Genomic DNA, 26,456 nt, shown 5'->3' with positions numbered 1-26,456 from the left:
CCTTCTGCCTCAGCCTCCCAAAGGCTGGGATGACCGGAGTACACCACCCTACCCAGCAAACATAAAGTGTAAGAGAATTTCGAGAAGTATTTAAGATGCTTGTTCACTTAAATTAGTCACTAAATTGATTAAATTAGAATATGTTTCTCCACATTCAAGAACCCTTCTACATAATGGACAGAAATAACTGAAGTATCTTCTTTATCTGTCAACACACTAGAGGTAATGGAAAATAGATCTACCATCAAGTTCTATACTATGTGATCCATTTTGGATGGCCAAAAGCTAAAAGAAATGCTCTCAAAAAAATGAAAGATTAACATGAAGATTTTTATCTTTACCTTCTGTGAAACAGGCTTCCGGCTCAAGGGTCTCTTCAGGCTCCATGACAGGCTGTTCTTCTGCAGGTGCACCAATGTCCACAGTGCTACCTTCTGATGAGCTACTGCTTTCATTAAGTTTCTGTTCATGAAATGGGCACAAAAGGAAACCCCTTTCATTTGATCTCTGTAGTAAGTGGCCTTCCAAGAAAGAATTATTCCTATGGATTTATTTTGTACTATCCTTAGGTATAAGGATTGTAACTTTAAATGAAAATAAATGAGAATTAAGAAAAATTGTGTGTATTGTGAATTCCCATGTAAGTGTGAAATCAGATTGCTGTGTTGCGATGTTAGAAATGGCTATTGGTCACACGGGTTGAGGAGAGCTCTGTTCTGTGGGTTAGAGAAGGAGAGGCTGAGGCGGATGAGGAAGGGGCAGAGGAGGAAAAAAGTAAAGGGATAGGAGGACAGAGAGAGGAATAGATTTCCTACCTTAGAGGAAAATAAAGTCACTAGGTTATTCTGTATTTTAATGTTTGACTGTATATATTTCCTTAACAGTGTCATGCTTGTGAGCAAATATTATTCATTGCTTTAACTCATATTACTGATGTTCATAGTTAGGGTGTTCAGCATTATTTATCATGAATGTGCTAACATTCCAAGTGCTGGTTGAAGCAAAGTTGTTATACAATAGGTTGAAATATATGAATAATCAAATAACAGACATATTCAATAAAGAGTTTGGATTTCTGGCAAATATTTTAGATCCTGAAGTGCTGCAAATATGATCAATAAATAACTTGTGAGAAAACCTAGCTTTCCCCCTCAGTGGAAATCTGCTATGATCGCATGCCTTGTGAAGCTAAAAGGAAGAAGCCCAGCTAAGTGACAACGTGCCTTACATTCTGACAACAATAATGTGACCAAGTTTTCTTTTTGTTTTCCTTTTCTTTCTTTTTGATATCAGGTCTCACTATGTGGAACTCTTGGGTTCAAATAATTCCCCTGCCTTAGCTCTCAAAATATTAGGATTATATTGGAGGGCTACAGTCTCTGGCCCAGCTCTCTCTTAGAGTTCTCAGTAGACAAATATGGTATAAATAACAGAAAATATCAAACTACCCAGTAGGGTAGGACCAAATCATAAATGTTCTAGTCTTTGAAGTTTTGATAAGATTAATTAATGACTATTATTTCTTGAACACGAACGGTGTGTAAAATGTTGAGTATTTGCTAATGATTAGAATAGACACGGTACTTTTTGTACTACACTCACAAAACTGATATTTAGATTTAATGCAATCCCAATAAAAATGCTAACAAAATTCCTAAGAGAACTAAAGAAAACAATCCTAAAACTCATATGGAAACATAAAAGATCCAGAATAACAAAAGCAATTCTTGATAATAAGTGTGAATGAAGGAGGAGGTATCACAATCCATGATTTCAAGTTTATATTACAAAGCTACAGTGATAAAAATAGCACAGTACTGGAACAAAAAGAGACATGTGGACCAACAGAAAAGAAGAGGGAATACAGAAACAACCTCAGGTACATTTATAGCTTGGACAAAGGGTCAAAAATCACATGCTGGAGAAAAGAGAGCCTGTTTAGCAAATGGTGCAAGGAAAACTGGCTATGCAGATGCAGACCATTGATGCTACCCCGTATCTTTCACCATATACTAAACTAAAATAAAATAGTTCAAAGATCTAAATGGAAAAACAGAAACACTTTACCTGCTAAATATAAGGTAGATAAAACTCTTGAAGTCATAGGCATAGGCAAGGACTTTCTAAACACAACCAGAATTGCACAAGAAATAATAAGAATCAACAAAGGGGATTGTATCAAATTAAAAAGTTTATGCACAGTAAAGTAAACAATCAATGGAATGAAGAGACAACTAAAGAATGGGAAAATTTTTGCCATGTAGGATTAATAAGAATTAAAACAGTTAGACCCCAAGAATAAAAACCCAATGAAAAAAATGGACAAGTAAAATGAATAACCACTTCTCAGAAGAGGTAAAATGGCCAATAACTATATTAAACAACGTTCACTATCACAGGTCATTAAAGAAATGCAAATTAGAGCAACGCTAAGATTTTATCTTATTCCAGAGAGAATGGCCATCATTAAAAAAAAAAAAGAAATAATAACAAATGTTTGTGAGGCTATGGGGAGAAAGAAGCCCTTCTGTATCGTTGGTAGAAAGGCAAACTAGCACAACTATTACAGAAATAAGAATGGAGATTCCTCAAAAAACTAACACTAGAAATTACATTTGACCCAGCTATTCCCCTTCTAGATATCTTTCCGAAAGAGGTAAAGACATAATGGAACAATGACACATGTATGTCCTTGTGTGTAGCAGCATACAATATAACAAAGTTGGGAAAGCAGCCTATATGTCCATCAACAGATGAATGGATAAGAAAATGTGAGTTTTATATACAATAGAGCACTAAAATTGCTATAAATAAGGTTAAATTTGAGTCATTTGTGGGACAATGGATGTGTCCTGAGACCATAATGTGAAGTGAAATAAATCAGACACACATGCTTAAATATTGTATGATTGCTCTTATATAAGAAGTCAAAAGTAAAAATAAATCAAAAAGCAAATTAAAATATAGGCAATACGAAAGAGAAAGGATGTTATACTTACACATATATATGTATATCCAAAATATATTCAACAACAGAAAAGTAAATTAAATGCAAATTGAGAAGGTAAACACTGGGATGTAATTGGAGACACAAACTCTACCCCGTGCCTCTTTCTACTATTCTGGTCCCAAACTGAACTGGATGAGAACCAAATCAAATATCCCCATAAGGTCAACATTTAACCTAACCATTGAATATGACTCTGCTTCATCCAATTCAGTTTTTGACCAGAACAGTGGAAAGAATTAAGTTTGTGAACCCAGGTACCGCTGTACCATGCCACTTGGCTCCATTTTTGGATGTAGTGGATATTAAGAACATTGCAAGATGGTCTCAATTAGCTTCTGTGTTAAGTGTTTGTGAATAATTCTGCTGTTTTTTGAGGCCTACTGTATAGGAAAACAGGGACCGTGAATGAGTTGTTGATCATGAATTGGTGAATATCACTACTTCTCCAAATTATAAAACATTGATGACAAACCTAAAGATAATCAAAGTCATAAAGTGGATGGATTCAGTTCTGTCTGAGACACTGTAGCTTGATAGTTTGACCACTTACTTTCTTGTTTGGTGTTATATATTAGGCACTTTCTACTTGTTTCAGTTAATTTAACAGTTTAATTCTATGAGGCTTGTATTATTGTTCTTGTCTTACAGATGACAAATAGGTTAATTAACTTGTTTAATTTCATATAAATACAAAGAAATCCAAGATTTGAGACAATTATTTTTCAGCCCAAAGCCTATGTTCTGCTTCTATACAACTATGCTGTCTTTTGAAACAACAGCAAAAAATAATAAGGTCACACTGTTGTAATTCTTCTACCAAATTAAAGGTGAAAGTAATCCATATGGGAAAAATATCAATTTGATCTAACTAAATGAAGAAAACCTACAATTCAATCTTGATGTGAAAAAAAAAGCCTTATTCACACTACAAACTAGTAACAGAATGTTATACAAATATTCTGTATCTTCGCAGAAACTATTTTATTTGCTGCAACAGGCTAACTTTTGGTAGGTGCAACACAAGTTGTCTAATATTTATTTATGATAATTCTGCCAAGTGAGTTCTATCTTATTATAAAGCAAATGTCATATAATTTTAACTGAAGGATATTTTTTTAAAAATACTACTTTTAGCGTCCTAAAATTTTAAACAAATCCAGTATTTGCTCAGCACAAGTCTTCACAGATAGTACCAAATTATAAATATCAGGCTTGTATATCTATTCCTCAATATAATTAATCACTATTACTCAAAAATGGAAGAAAATTATAGATGTGTAAGAAGACTCCATCTCTATATTAGCACGAGACATGCATTCAGATAAAAAACTGAAGAAATTGGATAACAATAATGCTGAAATACTGTCAAAACTTGTATTAATTTAAGAACTAGTAAGGCCAACTGATTTTTTTCTTTTTTTTTATTGAAATTTATGTTATATCAAAATTCACCATTCATATAATAATGGTTCTTACCATTCTATCAATACAGTTTTTAAAAAACAAATTTTGATGTTCATTAAGCCATTAATCAATCTGGAATTTAAAAATTTCTACATGAGTAGCTAATTTGAAAATACGTGTATTTCCACACATAACCTTCGATACCTATGCTCTACCCTTCCGTACTCATTGGCATGCTCACGCATTTCTGTCCAGCTTACTTCATCTGTGATCTGAGATATGCAGAGTCCACAGTTTATCTGAAGCGTCTGCTTTTGCTTGTACACCAGGGCATTCAATAACCACTTAGTGACTACAACCATGGAAATAATATTGCTTTACCTCTTCAGTGAATTTATGAAACATTTTTTCCCTTTAAAAAAGTTCTCTACTATACAAAATGATTTTGACTTTGAGGGTGAAGCAAAACAAAGCAAAGCAAACCAAACCAAACCCTCTACAATATTTCTTTAAGAGTAAATCATTAAATGCTTTCTTCTTGGTCTCTACTTGATCTTATAGTAATTACACTTTTATCTTTAGACTTGGTTTGTTATAGGGAACTTGCTTTACAGTTTAATGGCTCTATTTTTAATAAGTGATAAAACTGGAATTGAAGTGTCAAAAAGATACACAGTCTAAGTTAATATCTCAAATATTTCAAAACTGAGCATGTCTGCTTTGAAGCTGGACAATACACAAATATATGTATATCTAATATAGATGCATATATAATAATATATACATGAGATGCTGTATAACCTTAAAATATTAGTATTTATATTTAATTGTATACATTCTGCATTAGTAAATATTTCTAGTGTACACTGAGCATATTAAAAATTAAAATGATCTCTATTAAAGAGTCTCAACAAAACAACAATATATATCAAAGTAAAAGCCACTGTATTGAGATTTAGCATTTCCACAGAGTTCTTGGAAATTTTCAATAATAACCCATTAGTTTTTTCATCATTTGCATACTGCAAATGATTTCTTCTTCAAACTGTATGTTGGAAAAACAATCTTCAGTGAGTGCTTTATGTTTATTAAATATTCAATTTCTCTATTAATTGATAAATCAAATATTAGTCAAACACTCTAGGGTAAGGGGATTGCAGTGAAATATAGATCTAATATACTTTGAATGTAGCTTTAAAGTGTGTCAGACATAAACATTTGTATTGATTAGATAGAAAAGGACAAAAGAAACATAACATTTCATCATATATTGAGCCAACATAAAATTATTGTGCAAATAAGTTAGAAAGGAAACAAAAAATCTGTAAAATTACATTTATAATTCCTATAGCCCTAGCCCCTTTAATTTTTTTTTAATTATGAGAAAGGGTCTAAGTCATAAATTGCCAAGGCTTGGCTTGAATTTGCTATCCTCCTGCTTTAGCCTTCTCTGTACTGGGATTATAGATGTACACCACCATTCCACGTCACTTTAAGTTTCTAAATTGTAAAAAGTCCTTACTTCACACGGCTGTTACAAGGACTGAACAATAAAACTCACAGAAAGTGTTCGGCAAGTGCTTTCTTGAGAAATGGCCACCATTGTCATCACAGTTTATAATAGGTGTTAATTGCTGATATTTATGTTTTCAGTTACCAAAAATACTACTATGTACCAGACAGCAAAACTAGAACCCGAGAAATAAGAGTAGTGAATGTAACAGAGCTAGCGTCTGCTCTCACATATTCAAAATCAAATGAAAGCTGTAGAGAAGCACACAATGGCCAACCACTATGATGGAGTTAGTAACGGGTATACTGGAAGTACCGCCTGGCGCAGTTTGGGAAGGTCAGGGTAGAAGACAGTGAGTGACATTTGAATCAGAAGGATGAGAAGTGTGGTCTTTTAGAAAAACCATGTGTGGAGACTAAACTAGGCAGGGTAATAATGTAGAAGACCCACCCAACTCTGTAGCAATAAACCAAAGACTGTGGAGGTCTGACATTTGGCAGATGAAAGGGAAATACAGAAAAGTAGACAAGGTTAGGTGGACTTGGCAACTCCTAGTAATTGAGCAGATGAAAGAGAGAGAGAGAAGATGGGCTTCCACTGGTTAATTGAAAGATCTCAGTGTGGAAAGCATGTAGCTATCACTCATAGAGATTATCTGCTTAGGATGAAAACATCCTCTAATCCTTTACCAATGTAGTAAAGGTGATATTAAATAAAAGGACCAGCAAAGCAGCATTGGCTAACAAAAGCAGCACTTGTTAACACTAGTTTATAGTTGAGGAACCAACTGGAAGTTAATTGTTCATTTATTTAGTCACTCATTTAATATTTTGTTTGAGTTGTGGACATATGGCTAAGTCATTGTTATTGTTTTCTTTATTCTCAGATACCTCAGAAACTAATCTGCTAACCACGGAGCTACTTTCTAATGATTTAGAAAACTCTTCTAGACAGCATTAAACCCAGAATGGTATGTTAAGCACAACTTTGAAATTATCTGGAGAACTAAGTGATTTACAATTAGAATTAGACCTCCCACAGGTACATGTGGAATGCAGAAACAGATCAGCCTAACATGCTGGCCAGTAACCAAGGAGAATATCTCCTAAGACGGAGTAAGAGACCCTGGTGCAAGCCACTAACCTACGACCAGTGAGAACAACTGGTAGTTAATACCAGACCCACATCAAACAATGATACTTAGTTCTTCAGTAAATAACACCCAGTATTTCAATGAGATGCAAAAGACATTATTAAAAAATTTTTAGCTGGTACATGCTTGTAATGACAACATTCTTGTAGGCTGAGCCAGTAGGATTTCAGGGCAGCCCAGGCAATTCAGCTTAGTGAAACCAGGTCTCAAAAATAAAAAATAAAAAAGGCTGGGGATGTAACTCAGAGGCAAGGCCTGGGCTCAATCCCCTGTACTGCTGTTTTTCTTTGGTGGTTAAATGCAGAGACTCTATTAACAGACTACCTGGATTTGAGCCAGGAATAGTTATTATCTTGGCTATTTTCACTCATTTAGGAGTTTGCATACTGTGGAAAGAAATCAGTAATGGAGAATTAATGATTTTCCCATAGTAAAGCCTACCAAACTCTTAGTCTAGTATCCACATAAATCAATTAACACTCAGAAATTATTGAGCACTTTTTATATATCTAACATTGAAGGAGGTGCTTCAAAAGATAAAATTTCTATAAAACATGATCATAACCAAAAACACTTACATTCGGATTGAGTAGGTATGAGTTTGTATTGTCTTTTATAAACTCTCCAGCAGTTTTGCCAAACTTCAAAGCTCTTCAAAATCTACCCAAATCATCCTTCTTAGTTATTAACTTTGAGTAGAAATCTGAATTTCTAGCTGGCCATTATTATGATTACTGCATGAGTCAAGAAACTTTTTGAGGCTTCAGAACAGTTCCTCAAGGTATTTGATTGTACTTTGTGGGTTGATGGCACCTCAGACTTAAAGAGGTGAAAAGATTCGATCTATCTTCTGCCTCTTCTTCATTTGGAGACCAAGAGGAGGAAGACAGAGGTAAGGCCACCCTGTGGTTTGTCCTGGCATGAGGGACGATGCAAGTGCACCTCTAGTGAGCGAGGCAAAGCAAATATGCATTTCCATATTACCGTGACTCTCCTCACCAACCTGGAAGCTGAGACCAGCCACTTCTTACCTGAATCTCTAGCCCCATCTCCCGAGACTTTTACTCCTTGGCACTTCCAAACTACTAATTGTTTCTAAACAACCCCTTCATACCCCTAGATTCTTGCATGTGTATCCTGTCTGATACCTATAATTGGACTGTCCCTTCTTGCATATGCAGCCTGTCTGATAGCTGTTGAAATTCCTTCAGAAAAATGTTTTCTTAAATATTTTAAGGACTTTATAAAAAATTAATTGAGATCAGTTTTAAGTTAAACAGAAAATGCACACATTATCACTCTCCCCAGACAAACATGTAAAATAACTTATTATAAGGGATAAATGGCAGGCAGTACAAAAGGCTGAATAGTAAAATAATTACAAGCAATTCATATAAGGGTACTTAATAAAACAGACTGTTGGAATTGCTACTGGTAATAGTAATGATCATGACAATTTATTGAATGCTTACTATATGTCAAGCATTATTCGTGGCCATCCCATTTATTATCTTATTTGATATTATCCTTATTTTTGAGATGAGAAAAGCAAAGAATAGATAGCTGAGTAGGGTTACACAGTAGGTAGCTAAAATGGAATTATACTACCCAGCATCGGGCTCAACTGTAAGTTTTTACCAACAATATTATAGCCATGGCTTCACATGTATTAAAACATGCTCAGAATAGGGACAACAGGAGTTACTTGTAAATTTAACCATACTATAATGTCTGAGGTATTATAATGACCTAATACATAGAAGTTATTATTGAAATTTAGAAATGAAAACATTAACATATTCAAATGGAAAGATATAAAAGTGGTGAAAACACATGGCATTTTAAGTCAGTATTGTTCCAATATGAAAACTCATATTTAATGTTTGAGTTATTTTCTTTAAAGACAAATATCTATAAGCACAGTCATAGCTTATCGGTGTCCCCATTACCTCCTTGTCTTATCTCCTCTCTAGCACATAGCAAGTGCTGAAAAATGAAGCAGACAGAAAGAATAAAGGTTAAAACAGAAAATGATGCAATTACGTTAATAAGCCATAGGCTGCCTTATTGAGCATAAAGAATCTCCAGCCTGGATGCATCAGCAATAGTCTAATCCCCGCAGAAGCGGAACATATAAACTTTGCTCTGCTGTGATGACAGTGGGATGGAAAGCATGAGTGAGGAGCAATGATTCTGAGTTTATTTCTGAACAAGGAGGAGGAAATGGTGAAGTGGAAGAGTGGGAAAATGTGAGTCAGGATGGTGATCATTGAAAGAGTATTGACAGAATGAGGGATTCAACAATGAATGGAGGAAACTGAAATATAACAGCAATGAGAAAACATTTCAATATTTAAAAGTTTAACTGGGTGAGACAGAATTGTATCGCAACTGATATTTATATGAAAATGATTAAAGATTGTTACTTTCTTAGAAACCAAATATAAATCGACAAAATAACATAGGTAACAAAAATAAGCCAACAAAATTTCATTCATTATTAAATTGAGTAATGAGAAATATGACATCCAGAATCACGGGAAATAAAAGTACACTCTCAGGAGAGTGTGAAGATAAGAATCATTCAATATGATTCTAGTAAGAGTTGAATGTAGTCATTCTCACTGGGGTTACATGAGATCTCAGTGTGGTTTTGATTTATATATCTCTGAGGGTTAGTGATATTAAGCGTTTTTTCACATATATGTTCATCTTTTAATATCTTCAGGACATTATATTAAAGGAAATAAGTCAGACACAGAAAGACAAAGCGTGCAGGATCTCACCACTAAGTGAAATCTAAAAGTTAATCTCATAGAAAATGGAAGCAAAATAATGGCTCTTAGAGGCTTGAAGGGATAGCGGGAGGGAGATTTGTACAAAGTTTGGTTCAAGGAGTAAAATGTTGTAGTCAGATAAGAATGGATTCTGATATGGTGACTACAGCTAGACAATTCATGGTATCTTTCAAACAGCTGGAGAGAATGTGAATATTCCATAGCAAGAAAGTGATAAAATCTATGCTTATGAGTATACTGATTACTCTGACTTATTACATAGTATATGTATGTATTAAAACATCACATCATACCCCATAAATACATGCAACATTAAAATTTTAGAATGGTTGCAAAAGTTGGAACAGTTTGAGCTGAGTGCCTACTCTGTACTAATCATGCATTAGTAGGTCATAAACTAAAAGAGAGATACATGCTCTTATAAATAGTTATTAAGAAACATTGTGGTATTTAGTAAGATTAGAACCCCAGAAATATATTTTTTATTATCCATGATCTGTACCTTATATTTCTGAGCCTCCTAAGAGGAAGTGGCCCCCTCTATTAGTGGTCAAAAAGAATTCATAATCAATACCTTCAAAGAGAATGGCAGTGTTTCTCAAACTTAAGAACTTTTGATCTTCAGGCACTACCTACAACCCACGGATGCAGGGGTATTAGACAACGCACTGAAGTTTAGTGCAGGAAGCAAAAGCTTACTTGTTAATACTCTCTATAACATGTCCTGTGCATTGGTGGAATCCATTCTATTTTGTTGAAGGTTTTAAAAATTACTGAACCCAAAAATAGATTTTTATGGGGCCATTACCCATAATTTGGTAAAGTTTCTACTAACCTAATATTTAGAATTTCAATTAAAGTACTGTTCTAAACTCTGAAATGTTACAGACAATGGAGAAGTACAATTGGGTCCAGTGGTTCTACAGGTAGTCTCTTTATTAAGATGATCATTGTTGCTTTTGGCCATGACCATTGCAAACAAAACCATTAAAGGTATGAATTTGCTCGATTGTTCAGAAAAGTATTTGCTACAGATGGACTTTGCACTAACATAGCTTATTTTCTCCTTTTTATCGTCAACAGATAAGATGTATTATGTAATATCCTTTATCAAATATTAAAGGTAGGTCTAAATATTCAAGGTAAATCCAGACTAAGAAGAATACTACCAAATTTATTTTGTCAGAAGTTCAGAACTAAATTTATAAATGTGAAGATGAAAAATTTTCAAAAACAGCCACTCTCTGGTTCCTTAGCAATACCCAGATCTCTTAATACACAAAGTCTGAGCTATAATAATATTCACATTAAAAATCCTGAAAAATTCAACAATGTTTTATAAAATAATTCATACTTTCTTCCCAAAGTCCATATTCATGGACATGAGAAATGTGACTAGGATTGATCTACTGTTATATCTCTGAACTTTTCTCATTATACAAAATGAAAACACCTACAAAACCCTCAAGTTGGAGTCAAGTTAGAAGCTTGTAGCTTTATTAGCCCTCTACTCTAAAAAGTGAAGGGTAACCTCAATCATTCAGAGATTCATTATAAATACTTCGATCACCTCTAAAGGGACATATTCAACAGTAACTCAAAAAATGTCATATACTTTTGGCATCTGATGTGGGTAACTATCAAAATGCAATGCTGTTTCCCTTGGACATGGTGATATTCTACTAAAATTGTGCCCCCAGTAAAATGTCTTTGATATATGTGATTTTTAAAAATATTTAGACTATATCAATTAAAAGTAGGCAATTTTGACATTTCTAAACACTATGAAGTGAGGTATTTTCTTTTAGACTTATTTTGAAATAGCTTATATAGATGATCCTCAATTTACAATGGGGTTAACTCCCAACACACCCATAGTAATTAAGAAACAGCACAAGTCAAAAATGCATGCAACATACCTAACCTATTGAAGATTATGCAATGCACTGTGGAGTATCAGTTGTTGCTTAATTTCCTAAGAGTGCAGTCCTCTGGGTGCTGTAACTCAGAGCCATTGCCCAGCACAGCAAGAGAGGATGACACTGCCCATGAGAAAAGATCAAAATTCCAAGTATGGAATTCAGTTTCTACTGAATATGTGTCACTTTCACACCAATGTAAACCTGAAGAATATTAAGCCAAGCCATTGTAAATCAGGGAAAGTCTGTATATTCATTAGAGTTTTAGCTTACTATTTCTTAGTAGGTTGCTATGGACTCAATCGCACCCTCCATTCAAACAATGAAGCTCTAACCCTCAAACAATGGCAGCAATTGGCAGAAGCCTGCAAGAGGGAGATACAAGTTTATGTATTCATGAGGGAATTCTAATCCAATAAGACCAGTGCCCTTATAAGCAGCGGAAGAGACAACGAAACTGTTTCTCCATGTGTGTGCCCTGAGGACAGGCCTTATGAAAATGCAACAAGAACGTCATCATCTCAACCCAATGCCAGACCCCTCGCCAGACACTGACCTTGCTGGCACCTTGATCTTCACTTCTCCACTTTCCACAAATGTACAAAAATAAGTTTTGGCTATAGTAGGCCAAGTAGATTAATACATCAGAAAATGCAATTTTAAGGAGAGGTGGTATGAAGACAATTTCCTAAGTACTCTTTCAAGTATGCAGGCTAAGATGACACAGAGGAAGCTAGCACAAAGCTCTCCCCCTCACCTCTACTCTCACCAGTTGTTACCTTAAACTCCCTTAAACTAAATTTCTTATCTGAAAGGTTATAATTGCACATTCTTCTCCAGCTTATAGGGATCAAATCATTGTATAATGGTGAGATTTGTTCATTTATTGTATTATTTGTTCATGTATCTAACAGATATCCATTACCAAAAATGAGAAAACTCACACATTAGTAGGTTGTTTGATGTATTATTAATCATTTTCCTGACCTTAAATTTTTGTCACTTCAATGACATAAAATTTTAAGCAGTGGTAACAAAATTCCAGATGGAAAATATAGGATTATAGAAACATTTTTGTAAATTTATAGCTACCCACGTTTGTGACATCTTACCTCTTTGCTTTCTTCCAGATCGGATTCACTGCTGAAGTCTTCTGTGTTTAAATTTTCAAAGTCAGACTCTCCTACAGCAATTGGTACAGTCACAGTGAGGCTGGGATTATTTATGAATGACATGTAATCACTTTCATCGATAATATATTTTTCAACACTGCTGCCAGTTCCAATGCCACTTGTAGTTCCATTTACATCTCTCAAATAGTCAAGGTCTTTCCCAATTTCTCCTGTATGGTTGGACATACAGTTGTCTTTTTTGTTGTGTAAATCATCAAGTGGTTTAATTTCATCTAAAATCTTTTTTTTCCTAACAAAGGCCTGTTGAATAAATTCATATATTTTTCTCTTGACGTAAGCTATTCCCTTATGCATCCTATCCACAGCGATTTGAAGGTTGTTCATTTCATTGTCATCATCAGTGGCTGCAAGGTTGTCGGCACTAAATGAGCTCAGAAGTAAGGCCAGAAAGAGATTCAGGACCTTAAAAACAATAAAGTCATGATTATTGTCATCTCTATAAATATGGAGGAAATTGTAAAACCAGATTAAAAAGACATGACAGAGTAGTTACTAGAATTTGGATAGGCTGATATAGCTCAGTGGAAGAGCACATGCTTTTCATGAAGCAAGAGGTCCTGGGCTCTGCCCCCAATTCCATGTCTTCCTCTCAGTCTTGTTTCTCAGACTTTTTTTTTTTTTTTTTAACCAGGGATTGAACTCAGGACCTTGCACTTGTGAGACAGCACCACTGAGCTATATCCTTAGCCCGGTTCTTTGAATTTGTTACCCAGCTCAATAGTTGGTACAGGCATGTCTTCTATTGCTTACAAATTTTCCCACTTTTTAAAATTAATGAACTTTGTTGGTACATTTAAGGTATACAATGTAATGGCATTCATCATTGGAAATTTGCACCTTTACATAATCCATCTTAGTTTTAATTTTTTCCCCATTTTCCTGCCCTCCCTTCAACCCCTCCACCCCTCCCTATCTACAAAGACTTTGTTTCCATTTTATATTTTCCTCATGCTAATTCTATTTCCTTTTTTTTTTCTTTTTTTTTTGGTGCCAGGAATTGAACTGGGGTCCTTGCATTTGCCAGGCAGGTAGTGGAACCACTGAGCTAGATCCCAGGCCCTCCATTCTCATTTTCAAAATGAAGTCAAATGAGCTGAACTACGACATCATTACATTTAAAATTGTGTGAGTAAAAGAAAACAGATTTACATATGTTCTGCATAAGAATTTTAAACAAAATAATTAATATCTGACATTATGCATTTAAATGTATAATTTGGACTCTTTTATTGACAAACAGATGTTAAATTTAATGTTAATGGAAAAAAACCACCATTATTGTTCAACATTATGTTTAAGAACTAAGATTTAAAATAGACATTTTCATTTGTTCCTTAACACATTATACTTCTTTCTTGTACTCCAGTGTTGACTAGTTAAGAGATTATGTATAAATAACTCCTAATATTTCCACGAAAGTGGCAGATTAATGTGCATGCCTTTGGGAATATACTTTTATATTTCCATACTACAAATGGCAACATTCCAAATTTAAGAAAAGAAAGAAGGCTTACTATACTAGCATATCATCTGAGCTACACTTTATTTTACTTAGAACTACTAGACACTTAGCCACCCTAGGTGACTAATGCACATGCTACATGACATAGGATGATTGAATTCTGTATTTCAGTAATGGATGAGAAAATGGCACAGTCATTGTGAAAACTGTTGAAGGCAATACCTTTTAATTGTATACTGGCAGGCAATGTTGCTCTCTGTCTCTGTCTATGTGTTTGTCTATGTCTGTTTTTTTCTGTCTCTCTTTATCTCTTTGTCTCTCTGACCCACTGTCTGTCTGTCTGTCTGTCTCTCTCTCTCTGTCTCTCTCTCTCTCCCTCCCTCTCTCTCTCCCTCCCACACTCAAACATACACTTTGTTCTTTGTGCTGATTGGGTGTATTACCTATGACTCATAGTTGTTTCCTGCACTTATAAGGGCATACATCTGAATTAATGATGTGTAGTAATCATAAAACGTTCTCCTTTCTGATTTTTGGAAGGTATATAGGTATATGTTTTCCAGAGGTAGAATTAGGAAAAAGTTTGGTTGCACATCTTATATCTGATTTTCATCTACGGCTATATATGTAGTACATATGTACATGTACATTACAGACTTCTTTCTCTCTCTTGTCTCTGAATTTTTGAATTGATCCCAGCATAACCCTTTTAGGCTGTGTTCAACATTGTTATTTCATTGCATTTCACTAACAAATGTGCTGATTGATACAATGAAATTTAGTATTAAAATTTTAAGTGAGTGCTATATTCCATTTTAAAACACATGAAAATATAAACAAATGTCAATATAATATTTCTAAGGTAAGAGATATTTAAAACTAATAATTATAAAGGGGTTTTGGAAAAATGATCACCATTTTATTGTTCTTTTAATATATTTCTTAAATACACATTTTAATTCAGTACATACCACTAGGTTTCCAATGACCATGACCATCATGAAGACAGTAAGGCACATGGCTTGACCAGCGACCTCCATGCAGTCCCACATGGTCTCTATCCACTCTCCACACAGTACGCGGAACACGATCAGGAAGGAGTGGAAGAAGTCGTGCATGTGCCAGCGTGGGAGTTTACAGTCACTGGCAATTTTGCAGACACAATCTTTGTAGCTTTTGCCGAAAAGCTGCATGCCGACCACAGCAAAAATGAAGACAATGATGGCCAATACCAGGGTTAAATTCCCCAGAGCCCCCACGGAATTGCCAATGATCTTTATTAGCATGTTTAATGTTGGCCAAGATTTCGCCAACTTGAAAACTCGGAGCTAGAAAATGAAAACAAAATTAATACATACATATATATATATGTCATTTTGATCATCACAAGCATTATATGAATTGAAGTTTACTAAGAAATCACAATTAAAATGGAATCTCTTAGAATTAGGCGTCTCGCTCAGTGGTAGAATATGTGACTAGCATGCATGCAATCCTCAGCATCTCACCCCCACCCCCGATTCCAAGTTGAATCTCTTACAATATCTGCCCTACCCTACACTTCCCCACCCTATAGGTTCATGTAGAAACAATAACTAATCAGAATAATAACTGAGTAAAATGGGAAACTTCACATTTTGGAATAAAAGTTTTTACAAATGAGAGGAAATACATTTTTTCCCACTTAGTAAATTTTAAATGAAATTTAAAATGCTAATGGTTATGCTCTAAAATCTATGGCAGTCCTATGCAAGAACACTGATGGTTAAAAAAGTAGTTATTGTTGCACTGGTGTCTTGTTTTTTTACCAATCGAAATGAACGAAGAACTGATAATCCTTCCACATTGGCAAGACCAAGCTCTACCAGGCTAAGCGTCACAATGAAACCATCAAAGATATTCCAGCCTTCTTGGAAATAATAGTAAGGATCCATGGCAATAATTTTCAGAAACATTTCTGCTGTAAAGATCCCAGTGAAAACCTAAGATCAAAACACAATTACTCTAATTCCATGAAGTAATGATGAATATTATAACATCATATTTGCTCTTAGAGCAACGGTTATGCTACTTTTATAGTAATGAGTCCATTACAAACAACTTTGTACAAAACTTATACAAACTTCTCAAATGTATTATTTCATTTAATCCTCATAGATGCTCCAATTAGTGGAGTTATGCAGATATCATAATTATTTCTTTTAAGACGAGGAAACTAAGGTCTCAAAATGGGTGAAATGACTCATCAACATAATATAACTAGAAAATGGCAAAACTTGGATTTGAATAAAAATAATCTATTTTTTGGTAGTATTCTTTCCATTGCATCAAATTGTCTTTTCCTCCAGATTTCATAAAACACAAATATTGACATATATGCCCATGAATAGCTTTATTTATTTGTAAGTTTATATCCATTTCCCTCAAATCAGAGAGCTGCTATGCATGCTTATATATTGTTACAGTATGCATTACTATCATTGTTTATTATATGTTAAACACAGGAAAATTCTAAACCTCCAACAAAATAATATGGGAAATGCATAAATTACTTTAGCAAGACCTTTTTAGCAAATAAAAGCTCATATTCCTAAGTTGTAGCAACTGCTAAATAATTAATAATTTATGTTCGAAGCATAAGAAAAGGAAAGAATTAAGTGGCAACTGTCAGCAAAATGGCCTTGCTAATCACATAGTACCCAAAATGTATTCATGTTCTTCAGTATTTTATGGCTTTGATATAGAATAGATGGACAAAGCGGTACTTAGCACCTACATCCTGGAAGTAAAAATCTGGAGACATTTTTAATTTGTTAAATTATTTCTTGCAATGATAATGACTAAGAAGAAAAAAGATTCATTATATTATTTTTACCTTCTATAGTAAGTGAGACTGTGACACTATCATTTCAAAACATGTGTCTTTTAATTTTGAACTATTTCTACATAATGAAAAAGTTGCAGGATATATAGCATTGAATTTTTAAGTAGTAGTCTGTCTATGCCTACTGCTCTCTTAGTTTTTGCAACACATTGAGTGCCATTATTTTTAGCAATAAGTAGAGTGCAGTAGCTAGACATCATTCCTATTTGTGGGATCGGGAGGTATGAGAGGGTGGCTGAAAGAGTGCTAGCAGCTATCAAATGCAAATAGTTTCAAAACAGAAAATTTGAAGACTGCACACATTTACCTTCCAATATGCTTACCAAATTTCCTACTGTAAGCACATTATTGAAATGTTCTGTCATGGGATAGTGCTCCATGGCCATAAAAAGAGTATTTAAAACAATACAGATGGTGATGGCCAGGTCAACAAACGGGTCCATCACAACCAGGTTGACAATATGTTTCACTTTTAACCAATATGGAGAACAGTCCCAGATTAAGAATATGTTGGAAAACTTATACCAACAGGGTGGGCATTTCTGCCTGGATTCTTCAAGTTCTAGAAAAACAAACCAACGAACCAACAAATAAATAGAACAAGCATTGAATTATTAATTTTATACACACAAATATTCATTTCAGATACAAATGGATTTATTTTCAGCAATTGATATATTTGCATGTGCTGCAAAGTCAACATACTTTGTACTTGATTTAAAAAATTATACGATTCATTCTAGACTCCTAAAGATACAGTAGTATCTTTCACAAATTTAATTTGTTCCACAATTCTGGAAAATATGGTCCCATTAATTTTTGTGTAGGAAAGATGGCCATGGTTGTGTTTGTCGCTGGATGACAGAGTTGGTAAACAAAAACAAATTTTGCCAAACACTTCTGTTTGAGAACAAAACTGTTCAAACAAAAGTGTTCATGAACGAAGGTACCACTGTAGCTCATCAGACATACACAGAGAGTGTGTATAGTGCTATGGCTTGCATCTAGATTGTATCTAGATGTCCCCAAAGCCTCATGTGCTCGTAGGGAATTTCACAGTGGGAATTTCAGAGGTGGCTGGATCTGGAGTACGTGAATATGGATGAAGGTGTGTGATAACTGGATTACTCATCCCTAATGGGATGAGTAAAGTTCTGAATGCGGCTGAGTGGATTTACTGAAGAGGGAAGTCCACCCCGAGTATAGATGTCAACAATCAACAGGTTTGTATACTGGACAGAATATAAAGGGACAGCAAGGAGACAGGTTCACTTCTGCCTTCCGTGGTAGGGAGTGCTTCTCCTCCGCCATGCCCCGCCATGCCTTGGAGCCGGATGACTATGGACTGTAACATCTACATACTATGAGGTAACATAAACATTTCCTTCTGTAACACTCTGTGGGTGTTGGGTATTTTGTTCCAGCAGCAACGGCAAAGTAACTAAGATAGGTAGCTAAGAAACAGTTTTTTTCTTGTGTATTGATACTGTGACTCAGCACTGGGCAAGGTCTTTAAAAAGAAGTCTAAACAGGAAAACGCTTTGGCACAGCATCATAGGTAGAATCCTATGTGAATGCCTGGCTACCCTGTCAAGCTAATGTCATAAGAGATAGCACAGGGCCTGATGTGAACCATAAGTCATCTTTTTAGGTTATTCCTTTGTGAAAATGACCAATGATTTTCTCACCCTCCAGTCCTGAGTGTATTTAGGATGAGGCTGGACGAGACGGTGTTGCTGAAATCTGAAGTTAAGTGGAACGAAGAGCTGTACACCTTGCGGATTTGGAAACCCCGACAGAACGATTTATTCTGCATTATCAGAGTTTCTACACAAGGTTAAGGTAATATTCTGTAGAATCTAATATTATGAAGTTTGAGTAAACTTTAAACTTTCTAGGACATATGAGCGCAAATAAAAATAATGACCTTTGAATAAAACCTATCATTTTCTCACTAGGACGAAGTTTGCAAGACATATATAGCGACGCTTATTTCAAATGAGACAGTAAGTGCAGCAGTGAACAGTAAACGCGGAATGTGACAAACCTTCCACCGTGTTGGTGAGGATGCTGGCTATACTCATCGCTCTTTGCCTTTGGGAAGGATCTTCTAGGAAGTCCGTGGAAACGTGGAAAGAACTCGACCTCCTCTTTCTCACTTCAGTTTCAGTGGTTGTTCCCTGTAAAGAAAACGTGAGCCTCGTTACATTCCTGAGCAATAAGGCAAGCAAAGGGCCACGGGGAATTTCATGAAACGCATGCACATGCGCCTTCATATGTAACTGCTGATGGCAGATATTGCTGACTTATTGTATCATTAACCTAGGATGTCCAAACTGTTGACCATTCAGTCACACAGCAAAAACTGAGTTTTTAAAAACTTCCTTCTTTCATAATTTTATGAAAAGCGATGTAAGCATGATATAATTGATAAATCTTTTGACAGTCGTAGTTAACAGCTTTCCTTTCCTTATTTCTGGACTACTAGTAAAAACCTAATAACTTTAAAAAATCATCTAAGTGATCAAGCGCTCCAGTTTTGAGAAGGTAACCTTTTAAGTTTTAGGAAATACCAAGGATTAAAACACACTTAGCTGCCATCTCATTTTCTAGACACAAGACAGGACGGTCACCAACAGCACAAGATTCATGTTAAAAAACACACACACATGCTGCATGGACAACAGTTTCATCCAGGGTACCAAAGCAATAAGTCATCTAATTCTGACTTAATCATGCCTCATCATGCTGATATATTTCCAAGTGAGTGAGCTGTTCTAAAAGAGGCAGCATCTGTTTGGAAATTCCTCATCTCAGTATATATCCAATATATGACATACCTTTGAGCACAGGCATTTATATTATCTGTTTGTATTAACAATGTATGTATCTCTTTGTTTAGTTTTGAAAAGACCTATATCAGCATTTTTTTTATATGCATACTAGAAATTTTGAGGTAACAATGAAGCTATCTGTTTAAGCACCGTGTTCTGGAAAATCTGAACTAAAGCACAGATATCTTGAAGAATCTGGTGGAAAGATTTATTATACACCCTTTACATTTAAACAGAAAAATTATTTATTTAGTTTCATACGAAGGCCTCAGAGCATGTCCTGATATCTAAATTCAGTGTGGGTATATAGCAAATCCTCCAACTGGAGGCAGTAATTTTTGTGCCTAGTTAATTGTAAGCGTGTGAGTATATAAACGCATTCAGGTTTGTGCAGAAGAGTGTTGAGGTTCAAGGCTGAGTTGGTTAGTTCATTAAAGGTGTTACACCATGCAGGTGCATTCACAGCTTGACCAACCAGGAATCATTCTCAAGAGTTCCATACTGTGGAAACACTGGCTGGTGCAGCAATAATGGGCCAGCCATGCCCGAACTATTTAAAACTTCCTTACATTGTCATCAGTAGCTGGCTTATCTATTATCACCTCTGGCAGAAGCTGTCCAACAGGCGATGTAGGAACTGAAGGTCCACCAACCAAGGAAACCACACCATTGCAATCCACAGTGCTGTGCATCTTGCCATTCGCTGGAAACACTGCCAGCATCCGGGACGACCTACTGGTCTGACTCAGGTTACTGTTGCGCCGCTCTCCGTGTCTTCGGGGCACAAACAAAGAATCTCGCCGGCTCTCATTATCCTCAAAGGTACTGTGCTCGTCATCTGCAAAATCATTCTCAGATCCCACGTCCTTTGCTCGCCCTCTAAAGCTGAAAAGGCTTGTCCTACTGTTTCGCCTTGGAGAAAATAGGGAGCCACGGATGCTCAACAAAGACTAAAAATTCGAAACAAACAGAAAGCAAAATCATATTAATTTAGCCCTTTGAAATGCACTTTCAACAAAAGTGCCAGATTAAGTTAATTAAAATAAATCTCAGCATTCATAACAGAATGTGGCACATTCTTTTTGATTAAAATTTTAAAGGTATAGGTATTCAGATTAAATTAAATTGGGTTTTCCCACGTTTTTAGACATTGATAAATTCTTTTCTTTATGGGATATTCTATACAAGAACACTTCAGATGTATTATTAGATGTGACTGATTTTAGCAAATCCTATTAGATTTGTATCAACTAGTTACATGTTCGATTCTTCATCTTTTGTGAATCATTGCCGTTTTGTTTAAAATGATGCCCTATTTTGAGCCTTTGTATATAGGTACATTTCTGTTTTTGTGACAAAAGAAAAACTTTAAACTGTCCCAAACAAAAAACAATGGCCATCAGAAGTATGTTATGTTTTAGTGTGAGTTACCGCTACTGTATTTGTTTATTGTAAAGGTGGACATTTAGTGTTCAGTGCAGCTTTCAATAAAAAGTAATTAAAATTTCTGTTGAAAATAAATAAATTGGCTTGGTAAAAGAGAGTTTGTAGTCTTTGATATTAAAAGAATAGGAAGCTAGAATGCAACATAATGATAAAGAAAAAAATTGCTGAGCCATCCTTTTCAAGTTTAGATGCAAACATTCTTACATATATTATGGTGAACACTGTCAATGTTCAATTAACCCCAACTGCGAGATCTTAAGAAAACTACACTTTTTATCAATGCTCTTTCTTTCCAATGGATTTCAACACATTTGACAAATGTTTTAGTCCATTTTTCTAAAATCTCAAGTGATTATTCCTGTTTCACCTGTAAAGCAGAGTAGTTTTGAGACTTGAAATTTCTAGTGATATTCTTTTTGATAAAGTGTAGCATGACTGATATTTTCAAAAGCACGTATGTTATCTTATAAAGAATTTTGGGGAAAAGTCCAACATAAAATCATAAAATAGCCAAATGGACATTACTGATTACCTAGCTTCAGTTCCACATTTAAACGCCATTATTATCAAAAGGCAGTATCAGAACATATGATCCAAGTCTTTTGACTTTCAACTCCATCAGCTGTAGTTGACTTCTACATACTATATATAATGTTTGGATGTCTACATGCAGAAACGATAGATTTCAATATAATAAAATTGCCAACTGAGTCAATGGAAAGTCCTGAGTCCCTTTTAATTCTTCTCCCCTCTCCAGCACTCTAATTTCCTTCCGTGCATCAGTAACTCAGTAGTGCCATACCTGGTGTGGAGAAGAGTACCTCTTTTCATATGTCAGTCGGTTCCCTTCGATGGAGAAGCGAAACCCTTTCCTCCTGATGCTGTCTTCAGACTCAGATTTATGGAACTCATCCTCATCTTTCTCTTCTCCACCAGACTGCTCTTTCTGCTTTCTTTTCTTCCTCCTATTTCTTCTTTCTTTAGCACTCTTGGAACTCAGCTTGGAGGCTTCGGAGGAGCTGTCGGAGAGCCTGCCTGCTGCACTGGGCTCTCTGGAATGTTCTGAGACTGTGGTGGCCGCTGCCTGCTACAAGAAGGCAAGATAATTGTAGCATGGCACTGAGGAGATTTATCTCTCTGTAGAATGCCCTGCGTATTGGTGTGACACTTATAGAAAACATTTAGCTGTCTGAGCTGATCAAACATAGAAAATTCTTTGTAAGTTCAAGGAGGATTTTTTTTTCTTTTTACCTAATGAAGACTTTCAGAATTAATCTAGTTTTCTCCACTTTTAGATTTATTACGTCTGTTATTCTTCAGAGAATGCATATCAAAATGATCTATTGATTATCCATGAAAATGTAATGCATATTACTTTTTACTCTAAAAAATTGATATTTAATTATTTTTGTCATCTTTTCTTTGGAAAAACAAACTGATGCACAGAAGAAAAGCTGATGAGTTACTAAGGCCTTATCCAAAAATGAGGTAATGATCTAAAGTCCGTTCTCCAATTGCTGAAACAGAGTTGTTCAATACTTTTAAAATATTATTAATCAAATTTACAAATGGTTATAAAAATCCTTTTCTCATCCCTTCATGACACTTTATCTAGGAAAAAGGAGGAGGGAGAGTCAGTACTTTTCTGCCAAGTGAAACAAAATGTTCAATTCTCCAAAAATTAATCCCACAATTTTCAGCTTAACACTCATTCTTACTGGCCTTGTGGGTTTGGGTTAAATTGACACTTTTGATCACATCTTGTTCTGTTACAAAGGTGGCCTTTTTGCTATTATCCCTGTTCCCAGATGTCCCTTCAACATAGGACTCTTGTATATACATTAATATACTTGAAGAAAATTTCTTCTTTAAAAAAGATAGTGAGTTTGTATGCTACACAGAAAGAGTGAGGAAAATAGGAACACTACTTCAGACATTTTATAATTAATTGTACTATGAGCACTAACACCTCACTATGAGAACTAGTAAACTATGATCAATTTCTTTTAAAGGCAATTAATCAACCATATTAGAAGAGACTATATTTTTGATTAAAGAAAGGAAAAGGTTATTTCTGAGTATTTTTGAGATAGATGAAAATCTTTTTTATAATAACCAATAATTTTATCCTGAGGAAAGATAATTTCCCAAGTATTTTCTCCTAATACCAGTATACCGATTCAGAAAAAGTTTTTCAGCCAAAAAAACTCCTGAAATACATTTTTCTTTTTATTGTGAAAACCTGAAGCTAATTATAACGTGACAATTTTTACTGTGATTTATAACTGCAAACATCTTAGAGCAATTAAATAATATAATTAGACTAGCTGTAAGTAAATAAATGAGCAAAGTATGTAAATTCTTACTAATACTTCATACAAGCAGCTTCTCAAGGTATTGTCAAACAGTTATGTCTTTCATTTTTTCTCTAATATTTTTGTAACAAAAAAAACTTTAAAAGTTGGCGGTAAAATATTATTATTACTACTAATAATACTGCTATTGCTACTAATACTGCTACTGCTACTACTACTAATAATAATAAAACTTGGTACTATAAGAAAAGTTTATTGGGTTTGGTAATTTACCTGAGCTGCCTCTTGCTGCTTTTTGAGCTGTTCAAGCATCTGCTGAAATTCCGCTTCTTTCTGCTCTGCCTCTTCCAACGTGGCCTGATTCTGTTCCTCATAGGCCATGGCCACCACAGCCAGGATCAAATTTATTAAGTAGAATGAGCCCAGGAAAATGACTAGCACAAAAAATATCATGTATGTTTTCCCAGCAGCACGTAATGTCTGTAAACAAAAATGTGACAGTTTTTCAGCATTATCCATTAAGTGATAGCAGAACTATGCTATGAATGATAACTGTATCTGTCACAAGTCTTCTTACTGTTTTTGAGGTCCCAAGGATTGAACCCAGGGCTCCACACATGCTAGGCAAGTGCTGTGTCTCACTCCTAAGTAGCTGGGATTACAGGTACAGACCACCACACCCAGCTCCTCCTACTTCTTTCACTGTTTTATTAACCTTCACCTCTTCTCTCTCCTTTAACTTATGCATTCCTACTCTGATCTCTAGGAGGGAATTCTTGTATTCATCAAGAATAATGAAAGAATTAATAAAATACCAATGAAGACCTCCAACAAAACACTGAATCTTTGGTGTACATCAGAAACAAAGGTGATTTCTACGTCTGCCTCATTTTCACCTCCTCCCACCTGAGAGATAATACTTGAGGAGAGAGATAGGATTGAAAAGGAGATTATGCCTTTGTTATAGAGAAGCCTGTGTTTGAAAAGAGTAAGAAATATGGTTTGAGACAAGGGAAGAAAGGAAAAAAATTAATACACTTTGCATTACTCTGCATCATACGTATTACAATCAATGGGATAGAGGAGTTCAAATCTTTGGGTTTCAAGTTCTATCATACTACATTATGCTGAATGAAGTTTAGATGTCATGATTCACTTCATATTTTTGTATACTTCTACTTAAATGTAGTGTGAATCTCTCCAGATTCTCACCAGTTGGTAAAGATTTTCCCAGAAGTCCTGAGTCATCAGTCGAAACAGGGACAAAAATGCCCAACTGAAGGTATCAAAGCTTGTGTAACCGTAATTAGGGTTTCTACCAGCTTTCAAGCACATATATCCTTCTGGGCATTGCCTGTAAGTAGGGAAGAAGAAAGTATTGCAAGACATTCTGCTGTTGACTTATTCTGGTAGATTCCTGTATTTATTAACTAGCTCACAGATTTGCTATTTCAAAAGATACTAGTATGATAACTATTGCATTTGAAACTTTTGACTTACTATAATTTTGCTAGCCACTTGTTGTCATCATCAAATTATGGGATAGAGTTTCTAATAACATTTTACAAAGCTATTTCTCTTTGCAGTTAGCATTTAAGCATAATTCTATTTTTGTTTTTCTTTCCTGCAGAGTCTCCAGAGTTGAATCATAGCTCAATATACTTACTAAAGGAGTCAGCATCCTGGCTAACAGAACTGCTTTTTCACAGAAAAAGCTTGCCTAATATTTAAGTGATCTCATGGTTTCTAAATAACCTTAATAACAGCAAATTGTTATGCATATAGTTAGTTGGATGCTATGAATTTCTACAAAAAGTACACATATATGTGTGTGTACATTCATACACACAAACACACACAAATTAATGGCTTACCCTGCATCAGAGCTATTTCCACATAGTAGTGCATCTAAAAAACCCTCCAGGAAATAATGATACCCTGTTTGAAAATAGAAAATCATATGACAAATGTTTGCACTGTTAAAGACACTAAATTGCTAAGACGCAAGATTAGGTCCTACTTTTAGAATCACTGAGTGATTTTAATTATTTTACGCAATTCATTCAAAGCAAACATTTACCCCCTTTTCCTCCCAATATTAGATGTTATTTTAAGGATATTAGATACTGGTTACTATAGGTGAGCATTACATTATCTCAGAGTTTCTAGCAAACTACTCACCTTCTTTTAATCTCCAGATAAAGTATCACTGCTTCTAAGAAATTTGCCTTCATCCTCTACTTCTTTTCCACTAAAGATTAGCAGAATTAAGAAACTTCCTCACTGTGTCACCAGTAACATGCATACACTTACATTATTATTATACTCATGATCTTATATTGTGACTATTTGTTTTGAATATTATTACTCCTAGAAATAAAGTCACAATGGTTAATTTTTCTGATGTCACTAGTGTTTGAGACCTGGTAGCCTTTGAGCAAAGTTTATTTAATGGATAAGAAAACATTTTTCAGAAAGAGAATTAAATAATAACTTTGGATTTATAAGAAAAAGTATGTTTTAGA

General features: G+C 34.9%; 1 protein-coding gene across 9 annotated transcripts in view; it reads right to left on the bottom strand.

Moving 5' to 3' along the window:
* LOC104850109 (sodium channel protein type 1 subunit alpha) overlaps positions 1–26,456 on the bottom strand; it is a 150,405-nt gene that overhangs the window by 29,658 nt on the left and 94,291 nt on the right. For 3 of the 9 annotated variants that reach the window (XM_010606896.3, XM_010606895.1, XM_010606897.2), the window contains exons 8-18: positions 25,806–25,869; positions 25,144–25,285; positions 24,205–24,411; positions 22,419–22,703; positions 20,740–21,120; positions 19,384–19,516; positions 17,660–17,898; positions 16,261–16,434; positions 15,424–15,780; positions 12,910–13,392; positions 342–462 (exon numbers count right to left, since the gene is read on the bottom strand). In XM_010606896.3, the coding sequence (XP_010605198.1) occupies positions 342–462; positions 12,910–13,392; positions 15,424–15,780; positions 16,261–16,434; positions 17,660–17,898; positions 19,384–19,516; positions 20,740–21,120; positions 22,419–22,703; positions 24,205–24,411; positions 25,144–25,285; positions 25,806–25,869 (2,586 nt within the window). Of the gene's footprint in view, positions 1–341; positions 463–12,909; positions 13,393–15,423; positions 15,781–16,260; positions 16,435–17,659; positions 17,899–19,383; positions 19,517–20,739; positions 21,121–22,418; positions 22,704–24,204; positions 24,412–25,143; positions 25,286–25,805; positions 25,870–26,456 lie in introns of those variants that run through there. The other 6 variants (XM_010606901.1, XM_010606903.1, XM_010606900.1 and 3 more) reach the window with 6 other exon arrangements.

Source organism: Fukomys damarensis, unplaced genomic scaffold (genome assembly GCF_012274545.1).
Source record: "Fukomys damarensis isolate Sample0158 unplaced genomic scaffold, DMR_v1.0_HiC HiC_scaffold_26, whole genome shotgun sequence".
Taxonomy (NCBI): Eukaryota; Metazoa; Chordata; class Mammalia; order Rodentia; family Bathyergidae; genus Fukomys; species Fukomys damarensis.
Note: the sequence above shows the minus strand (reverse complement) of the source record. Positions and strands in the feature narration are given on the sequence as shown.